Source organism: Olea europaea, chromosome 15 (genome assembly GCF_002742605.1).
Source record: "Olea europaea var. sylvestris chromosome 15, O_europaea_v1, whole genome shotgun sequence".
NCBI classification, from domain to species: Eukaryota; Viridiplantae; Streptophyta; class Magnoliopsida; order Lamiales; family Oleaceae; genus Olea; species Olea europaea.
This window is the reverse complement of record NC_036251.1, coordinates 985451-995240: the sequence shown is the minus strand read 5'-3', so window position 1 is coordinate 995240 and position 9790 is coordinate 985451. Positions and strand designations below refer to the sequence as shown.

Genomic DNA, 9790 nt, shown 5'->3' with positions numbered 1-9790 from the left:
TCATTGATATGGACGAGAAAAAATACGAACGATTTACAATACTCTTGGATAAGCATATTTGAAGTCGTTAGAGATTTGAACAATTAAGATCAACCCTTTTTTATCTGATTTGGGTGATCGATCAAGCTCTATTTGCGGCAAATACTAGTTCATTCTCCTTAATAATTGAAGAAGATGATTGCAACGAAATTTGTTTATTTTGCCTCAAGTAGTTCAGGTGATGTTATATACAAGCAGTGTCCAAAGGCTTCCTTCACTGTCAGTTTACCCCAACACTACTACCATAAACCTTGATTAGACTCCTTAGAAAATAATTGGTCTCAAATAACTAACAGGGGAAAAAAAGGAATCTCCCTTCTTTCATTGTGCTTAAATTTCATTAATGATTGCAAATGTTTGGATTCAGCATTGAGTACGGAGTTTTGAAGTACAAAATGTTGGATAAAATAAGAAATGAGAATTCTATTATATATGTATGCTTTATTTAAAAAGGTTGAACCCCAACCTTAAGGGTCCCCCACCGCCCCTGCACTGGAACATCGTGAGGGAGGTAAATCGCAGGTTATGTCTCCAAGGGTACAGGGTGGAAAGCTGCTTGTACACTTGCACTTACCCAAGAGCCAAATCCATATATCAGGATTCGAACCCTTGACGCGGCAACCTCAAGCAAAGCTGGATTTCTCCACCCTCCCCTTTTATCACTTGGAGATATGCCCTGGGGGCTATGTATGCTTTATTTGATTTCACTAGATATGGAGAAGGAGTTGATTAGGTTTTTTGTTATTTGATTTCATTAAATTAAATATGCTTTATTTTCTCAAATTGAAGTGAGCATAGCTATTAATAGTAAAAGTACTAAAAAAGAAAAGAATTCAACCAGAAAACTGATGGGTGAGTGATCAGCATTTTAGAAAGTTGTATTCCTTTCAATTCTGAGACGAAAAATTGAGAAGAATCAAATGCAGCAATATTAATGTCAATTCCAGCATATACTTGACACACATTTGTACATCCTAATCGTATTCCATTTTATTGAACAGAAGCCAGGGCTTCTATAGCAGAAACAAAAAAGTATAAATATATTATTGGTAATCCATTTCTTAGTGCCGAATTATGCAAGCAGCCTAATAGGAAAACAGTTTAAAATAGAGTTATAAAAGGATTAAAGAATTCTTACATATCATTATATAACAAAAGGCAAAAGAAAACAGCAACTAATCTCCATACCTATTGATTAAGATAAATGCCCTAGTGTTAACACGACACAATCCCAATGCCCAACTCTTCAAGGATGGACATCATACCTAGACATCTTACACCTTACACAAGTAACCAAGCATTAAGGTTTTACTTAAAGATATACGATCCGTTAGGTCTGCTTCTTAATGTCAGACTCCTTGTCTCCTAGACTAATCAATGTCTGTTTATTTATGGTTCAGATTCACAGTCGAGCCCCCAAGTCCTAAAACTTGGGATACCCTCAGATACACAGACATTCATGCACCAGCAACATAGGGCGATGCAAACATAATCAATTATTCTCACTAGTTCTCTCTTGCAGATACTATTGTCCTTGTCTATTATTGATTATCATCCTCAAATGGATACATTAGCAACTAAATAAGAAGGTACATGCTAGCTGCAATCAGCAACTATATTTTGTTAAGCAATAGAGTTACAGAAGAAAATGTATCAACACACACTAAAAATTCACAAAAATAGATGATGAAAAACGAGAATATACAGAAGGAGGAAATCTATTCAACATAAACGCACACTCATGTGGGAAGCAAATATGAAGTTCCAAACATCCTTAAATTTTATTTCCACGTCAACTAAATTTCCACAATACAGTAGGGTAAATTTCATTCTTCACACGACAAAAAATGCATGTTATCAGAAAGGTATACGACTATTTACTTCTTTTATTCAATTCCAGTGCTATCTTATAGCCTATAAGATGTTCCAGAAGAACGAAATTAGAAACCCAGACCGCCTAAAATTTTACAAATATTAACCAGTGGCAAGCATGCAAGTCTGTTACCTTAGCTCCGAAAAAGAAAAAATCTGAGTCATATTCAGCAGAGAATTAGTGTCTTCTTCAGCAAAGACATTCCAAATCAATCATCTACTGTGCAAAATTCAGCAAAAACAGGCAGTCTTTTCCTTGAACCAGTTCCATAGAGAACCCTCTGTATATGATCATCCACATCTTCTCTTGAGGGATTCTCTCTCTCAGTCGTACCACAGGGTAAAGTAATCTCAATTCCATCATCCTGAGGTGTCCAATCAGAGGTAGTAAGACTGGTAGTTGAAGGCCTGCTAAAGACAACGGCATCAGAAGGTTGTTTGATTTCGATTGGTGATGTTGGCAAGGCCATAGGTATTGACAGTGGTGGCGTGATTGCTGGTCCTGGTGCTGCTTTGACCTGGCGAGGACCAAAGCGGCACTTTGTGCCATAAGATGAAGAACTTGATCCTCCCGAAATGTTGTATGATTCGCAGATCTGTGCCTACGAAAATTGCGAAATCACAAAGATATAGTTTGAGAAATTTATTCATATTACCACCAAATTAGTAATCTCTATGTTAAATTTTTGATAACAGGAATATGATTCTCAGTTCTTTATACCTCAAATATGCTCTTGCTTGACGAAGGATTTGTGCGCAGGCGCAGATCTTCTTTCCGGTGTGCAACCTGTTCAAATTGCAATTACATTCTATGAACACAGAAAAGAAATTGACTTTAGGAAATTAGAAATAAAGTACAATTCTTTTCAGCAGAAATATTGATGCTGTACATCGTGCTCTAGCGTTTGTACTTCATTTAGCAATGTGAACAGTAACTGCAACTAGATTTTTCGTGAAAACAAGACTAATAATCACAGCCGTGGATGAATCTTACTTACTGTTGATACCGTACTGTTTTATCGAAGAGTGAGAATTGTATTGACCTGGCATTTGGATCCGAAGCGGCATATACCAGAATCCTCGCACGACCGACACTTTTCAGCCTTGTAGCAGACGAGGCTTCTATTGTCATTCTCGCTCCCTCCACCGCCGCCTGGCGGTGATGACGACGTTAAAGAAGAAGAAATCAAACTCCCTAAGCTGCCTCTCCTGGAATCAGATGATTTTAGGGATGACCTAACCCTTACACCACAACTGTCGCTGCTTTTGTTGGACTTATCTATCAGAATGCCGTCCATTACCAGTACATCTTCCTCAACCTTCATTGGTGCCCTGAACACCGTCGGCGGCGTCTGCAGGTTCTCAATCGCCCCCAGCGGAGTGGACGAGCGAAGGTACTTCGCCAGTGGAGATGGAGAGTTCGAGCTGTCGGATGCGTACGGATCGAAGATTGAACGGTGATAACGGCGGCCAATGACATTTTGCATATTGATCGGGCAAACCGTGCGGCTTATCGACTGAAGCTTCGGAGCTTTGGAACTATGGAGGTTTTCCATGGAAATGTACTTCATCCATAGTATTAATTAGTACACACCTCAGATTATATCTTACGTAGTTGAAATTCAATCGGAAATCCACAATTTTATTTATACGACAAAATTTCTGAAATTTTCAGCAGGATTGTTGTAATTCGAAATTGGAACTTATGAACCTTACGACAGGAAAATCAAAGAAATTCTATACGAAACAAGTAAAATCACAAGATAGATACTGGAAACTCAATTATTCGAAACAGAAATTTGAATGTAAAAAGAGAGAAACAAAATGCAAAAAGAGGAGCTCTTGTACAGATTTCTAACGGCAATATGTTTGTTTGCAATTTTCGATCTTTGAAATCAGTAATAATCGAAGCGCGAAAGCCAGGGATATCAAATTCAAAGCTCATTCGTAAAAGGATTTAAATAATATTCGTCAATTGTAATGAATTTACCTGAAATTGAGAATGTTTTGCGTAGTGTAATCAAATCAATTCATGAGATGCGATGAGAGAGCAAAACGAAAAGGAAAAAAAAATGTGAATTATTTGAAGATTTCTTTCATTGCCGCGAGATGTGAATTTGTGGACTTCATATGTCATTTATACTGTTTCACTATGATCACAACTATATGGATTGATCACACATTATAAAAAAGTACGTACATATATAAATCTGAACATGTGTAAGAGAGCTTCAAAGCACACCTTTCACAGGAACAGGAAGACTAGGAACGAGAGTACCATCAATAGAAGATTTATGCATAATATTACAAATTATTGAACATACAAATAAGTTTTGGACGATGCTGAACAACTTACATTTAGTGTCAATATTGCAAGTGTTCATACAAGGATTAATATCAAGAATTTCATAACCATGAACATATAAATTACAAATAGAAGGTTCGGTAGAACCAATTCAAATCCCGTTAATCCCGTTCTTCAGGTTTCCCCTGAGTAACGACATGAATGCACCACCGTGGACCCTCCCTTCAGGACCCACAAAATCAATGCTGCTGCTGCCGATGTTAAACCTAGTGCTCATTTCCTTTTGCTTCTCCGAACCTCCTGGTCTTGAACCTACTGGTCTTGAGCCAGACGATGAGGCCTTCATTGACAGAGGAACCAATACCTGAGGTGGGATAAGCTGGTGTCTTTTAGCCGGCCGCTTCTCAATCGAGTCTATGGAATCCGATATCACACTCACTCCAGAGGACAGGCATGTGTTGTCGAAGCTACTTATAGCATTATAAGTAGCAGGAACCAATCCGTGGAAAAGTCCTTGTCCGAGCATTCCTCCTTTACTAGTCTCCTGCCCTTGAATTAGGCTGTTATGTGCAGCACATAACCCACTCTTTCCCCGTGCAAACTTTTCGCATTTTCCCTCACTCCAGTTACACCTCTTTCCGCCACCATGGGCCTTACAGAAGTCAGTGCTACCTTGAGCGCTCTTATCACAGTTTACAAACTTGCAACGTTTTCCACCTCCGTGCTTGACACAGCAATCAGTTCTACCCCGTGCGCTCTTGGTACAGCCTGGAACAGCACACCTCTTTCCACCACCATGGGCAACGCAGAAATTTGTACCTCCATGCACGCTTTTTGGGCATATCCCACCACCATCGAAGAGACAACGTTTTCCACCACCATGCCCTTTGCAGAGAGATGTACTTCCCTCGGCACCTTTGGTACACCCTGTAAACGTGCATCGTTTTCCACCACCGTGTGCCTTACAAAACATGGTACTCCCTTGAGCACCCTTGTTACAACCTAGAAATTGACATCGTCGTCCACCGCCATGAGAGATGCACAGGCCAATCTGCCCCTCGGCACTGCGAGTGCAGCCAACCATCTTACACCTCTTTCCTCCACCATGTCTGATGCAAAGACCAGACTTGCCACGTGCTGCTTTTGTGCACCCTTCTGGATAACCACAGCGTTTTCCACCACCATGTGCTATGCAGTTATCTGTTTTCCCCTCGGCACTTTTAGTGCATCCCAGATACTGGCACCTCCTCCCTCCTCCATGGGCTTTACAGTAGACAGTCCTACTTTCGGCCCCATTATTGCACCCAGGTTTCTGGCATCTATGTCCACCGCCATGGCCAATGCAAAGACCTGTTGCCCCACGGGCCCCTTTCATACATCCCGCAAACTTGCATCTTTTCGTGTTGTTCATCCTGTGATCTGAAGATTCTGCAGCTCTTGCAGGTTCTGTCAGGATACTGATCGAGTACTTAGAACTACCAGAAGGTTCAGAACTTAGCTGAGAAAATTGGCAATGAGATGCTGCTCCATGCTCTAGAAGTGTATTTCCCGTCAATGAAATTTTGGATTTTTCCAATCTTGGAGCAAGAAAAAAGTTTGACAGATAACCAGAGGATTTCTTGCTGGATGTAGAACCCTCGTCGGCAACAGGGATCACTAGTCTATTGCCATCCAAAGAAAATTGAGAAGTACATTCTGTGGAAGCTGAAAAATCAAGTGCTCTGGAAACTTCGTTGGTGCCTCCTGACAGACCTAGTTTTAGAATTGAATCATGCTCAGTTGATGATACTGATGTCAGTCCTTTGCTTTTGTTGCCACACGAAGATGAGAAGTTATCCAAGTATGTACTAGGCGCTGGGCCCAATCCAAGCACTAATTTGCACCCATCATCTGGAGCATTCGCATAAATACATGGAACACTATCGGTTCGGCTGTTCTCAAACCCGGCAGTTTCAGGTCTTTCGTAACCAAGGCAATCCAATTGTAAAGAGGTGTCCCTAGTGTTTCCATTCTTTAAGAGCTTGCCATCAAAAGAGGGAAACATACTGTTCTTATGAGAGAAACTAAAACTCCTACCAATAGAAGGTTACAAGACTAGAAGGAAAATTTATAAATCAAAATGTAAAAAACAAGAATAAACCCTAACGGGCGACCTCCACCACTCACAAAACCTGATGTGTCTGACCTATCCATTATATTACCTGCCTTAAGTAATCAACAAATTTGAATCTCAAAGCGCTGTATTCATGATCTAATAACGTTTCTATGACAGAATTCTATAGTAGAAGCAATCCAAATAGACATCGGTTCCTGCCTCTCGGTACAGAATCTTAATACATTCACCTGTCATAATAAAGAACTTGACCCTTAATTTAATATAATATTCGTGCAAGAAAATGGAAATTAAAACATTATTCGTGATGCAAATCGAGATCAGAATTACTGTTTAAGTCAAGTCAGATAAATAAAGAAAAAGACGAACAATGATGAAAAGAGAATACTTCATTTAATGAAGCCACATAAGCATTATCAGCTATAGCATGACATAAACAAAACATATGCAGATCTGTGTTTACCATTCACTTCAACACAGACAGCGATATCATATATGCAATAACTAAAATTGGATCATTAAAAATCAGGCTAACTTATTGCTTAATGGGTAATTATTTGTGGGGTTACGGTGAATTAATCATTTTAGTCATGGCAAGCATCTTAATTTATTTTGGAGAATTATGAATCTATCCACATTAAGAGTCAAAAGAACCTTTTTTTTTAAGTCAAACTAAGATAATTTGTATGTTAAAGTTTCTTTTCAGTGAAGGTGAAAATAGTAACAAGGACGCAGGGTTGAAGATAACCACAAAACGGGATTGATTTGTTTCATTGACTTTCTTCTAAAAGAGAGAAATAATGGTTGATTAAACTAGAAAACCTAACCCCTCCCCCCCCCCGGGGGAAGAGTAATTGAGAAGATATTAAACAATATGCTTTGAAACCGTAAAACCAGGGGATTTCAACTATGAATGTAATCCAATTTGAGAGAGAGCAGTGGCCTTTGAAGATTTATATAGTCATAAAGAAAACAAACTCTCCATACAAAGATCATCGACCACCCACACAATCATTAGCCCTAACGTGGTAAACAAATAAACATGTTGAAAGAAGTGATCTCTCCCGTTTATGCTATCTGAGATATTGTTATTCATGACATTGCTCATATTCAAGAACATTGAAGGGTAGTTCTTTGTGAGCTACAGATTTATCGTCTTCATGGGATTAAACCTGAGTCATTGAAGATCCATAAACTCAAACACAAGAGAAAAGAAACCCGAAAAACAGAGAGCCAAACGCACTCTCAACTCTATTCGAATCATGAAGAGAGGAACATGGAGTTGGTCAATAAGAGAAACATAGTAATAAACGGGAAGGTGAAAACCTTCCAACCTATGCCTATATGAAGAGAGGAGCATGGAGTAATCAAATACAGTCTATGTGATAAAATTAAAAGTAGATAACAGAGTAACAGTAAAAAAATAAAAATAAAAATCTAAATAATGCAATTTTTCAACAGCACTGATTAAAATCCTTTAATCCTAAAACAATTATTTCGGGTATACTATGAACCAAATTCAATAATAAAAAAAAATAAAATAATAAACGCTAAAATACGCACCAAACCATTTAATTCACCAAGCAATCAAGAAAATAAATGAACTCAAACTCAGAATCATACTAATACGAAGAACCTTCATAAGCTTATTTGCTGCATAGTTCTTAAATACAGCATAAGCATGCAGTTCAAAGATGGAAATGAATTTGCCAGAAGAAAATAAAGAACAGAAAATTACCCTTCAAAGGAAATTTCTGAAAAGAAGTCAACTTTTTGGTGTGAAGTCATTTGTAGAACACCCTCAGTAATATCAGATAGAGAAAGAGGGTGAAAAAGGAGAGAACTTTAATTAGGCCTAACGCAACGTTAAATAGAGAAGAATTTGATCTGGGGCACCCCTTAATTCTTGATTAATTGAGTGGCGTTTTGATTTTTAGTGGCACTTAATTACTATAATACCCTTTGGTGACAGCAAGAAAAATGTTAGCAGTGTTTCTGCTTTTCTGAACTCTTTGGTAGCAGACATCTGGTTTTGAGTTTTGGATAATGCCAAACTATTTGGTAAAAGGGGTGAGATATAAGTTTTGACGGTTTTACCCAGAAAATAAATTCCTTTTCAAGGGCGAATATGAAGGGTAGATTTGAGTTTTGACATGTTCTTCCCTGTGTAGCCGTGGAGTGGATCCATGGCGGATGGAGAGCAACGAGCTTGGGTGGTAACACTCTTTTTTCTTTTTTTTTTTAAAATAAATAAATAAATAACACATAAGATACCTAAATAACAAAATTTCGAGAAATTCATTCTTATTTTTATTCATTTCTCACTAGGCTATATTAGTGATTGTTTGATAAATCTTTACTAACATTTTATCTATTTTTCAATCGATCAAATTTCAATTTTAATTACACATTTAAAAAATTTTATCAAAAATTTGTTAAAACTTTCATAAAAAATAAAAATTTGATTTAGAGACGTTTTAGTAACCACATAGGTCACATTCTCTTTTTGATACTCGTAATATCTTTATCTTCTAGTTTATTATACACTTAGTCTCTATTTTGTGGGAATCAGAATTATATTTTTATTAGATTTTGATAAAAGTTAATGAAATGTGTGAATAAAAAACTGCGAGTCTCATAAAATATATAATTAAAATTAGTTATTGATTTTAACATAGATTAAAATCTGAATTTTGACTTAGATTAAAAGGGATTAAATTGCCAATTAACAGTTAGAACATGTTTTAATAGGCATTTAAAAAATGATGTGCGCTTTAATTTACAAAGTCAAATATTAAAATTTGATTCGAAGAGAATTTGTTCCTTCTCTACCTCCAATTCGCTGCATCAAAGTCTTTATTCGATAAATTCTAGGTGAGTGACACACTTTGATCTCCAATTGGTGGCTGATACTCATAAATCGAATAGAATAATGTAGGTTACGGCTCCCCTTTCTTGTTTGACTGTTTGAGACAGCATGAACGAATCAAAATTAGTTAAAGTAATTTTATTAATACATTAAAAATTAAATTCAAATTTTATAAAATAAGTAATTTCAAACACAATCAAATGTATTTTGTGTGTGAGAGAAGAAGTAAAAGAGATCCCGATTTTCTTGGAACCCTCAATAACTTTTCTCTTCCATGATATTATTTTTGATAATATTTACTAATTATTCGTAAATTGACTCATATATCACTTTCAATTGAATGTCGAATCCATTTTAAGTCAGAGTCTATTTTAACTTAGGTTTAAATTTCGCCTAATTAGTTGATCAATATAGTAAAAAACCAATCATGTTCACTTGAATTTCTCTATTTTTCATAGGACTTGGTAAGAAAAAGGCATAATATCAAAATGTCAACCTTAACTCTAAACAAATGTAACATCTTAGTACGACAATGGAGATGGATTGGTGGAGCAATGTGATGGGCCCCACATCCCTGATTTTTTTTTTTTTT

At 37.1% G+C, this 9790-nt stretch overlaps 2 protein-coding genes across 3 annotated transcripts; both read right to left on the bottom strand.

Moving 5' to 3' along the window:
- Positions 1 to 1781: 1781 nt before the first annotated feature.
- On the bottom strand, positions 1782 to 4002 carry LOC111409768. Of its 2 annotated transcripts, XM_023039791.1 has the most exons (4): positions 3902 to 4002; positions 2955 to 3476; positions 2633 to 2698; positions 1782 to 2513 (listed from the first exon to the last, which is right to left on the bottom strand). In XM_023039791.1, the coding sequence occupies exons 2-4, from the start codon at positions 3465 to 3467 to the stop codon at positions 2121 to 2123; spliced, it is 972 nt and encodes a 323-aa protein (XP_022895559.1). In that variant the 5' UTR covers positions 3468 to 3476; positions 3902 to 4002; the 3' UTR covers positions 1782 to 2120. The 2 variants fall into 2 exon arrangements, with proteins under 2 accessions (XP_022895559.1, XP_022895558.1); XM_023039790.1 differs by lacking the exon at positions 3902 to 4002 and having other exon boundaries at positions 2955 to 3825.
- A 184-nt stretch (positions 4003 to 4186) lies between these two features.
- On the bottom strand, positions 4187 to 8360 carry LOC111409767. The gene is made up of 2 exons (XM_023039789.1): positions 8068 to 8360; positions 4187 to 6559 (listed from the first exon to the last, which is right to left on the bottom strand). The coding sequence occupies exon 2, from the start codon at positions 6258 to 6260 to the stop codon at positions 4368 to 4370; it is 1893 nt and encodes a 630-aa protein (XP_022895557.1). The 5' UTR covers positions 6261 to 6559; positions 8068 to 8360; the 3' UTR covers positions 4187 to 4367.
- Between the last annotated feature and the right edge of the window lie 1430 nt (positions 8361 to 9790).

Excerpts from the sequence above, each read along its gene's own strand:
- LOC111409767 (XM_023039789.1), bottom strand. The coding sequence starts at position 6,260 with ATGTTTCCCTCTTTTGATGGCAAGCTCTTAAAGAATGGAAACACTAGG.
- LOC111409768 (XM_023039790.1), bottom strand. The coding sequence starts at position 3,482 with ATGAAGTACATTTCCATGGAAAACCTCCATAGTTCCAAAGCTCCGAAG. Across the intron at positions 2,699-2,954 it reads GCTTCGGATCCAAATGCCAG|GTTGCACACCGGAAAGAAGA; the intron begins GTCAATACAATT and ends CAATTTGAACAG. Across the intron at positions 2,514-2,632 it reads CAAGCAAGAGCATATTTGAG|GCACAGATCTGCGAATCATA; the intron begins GTATAAAGAACT and ends CAATTTTCGTAG.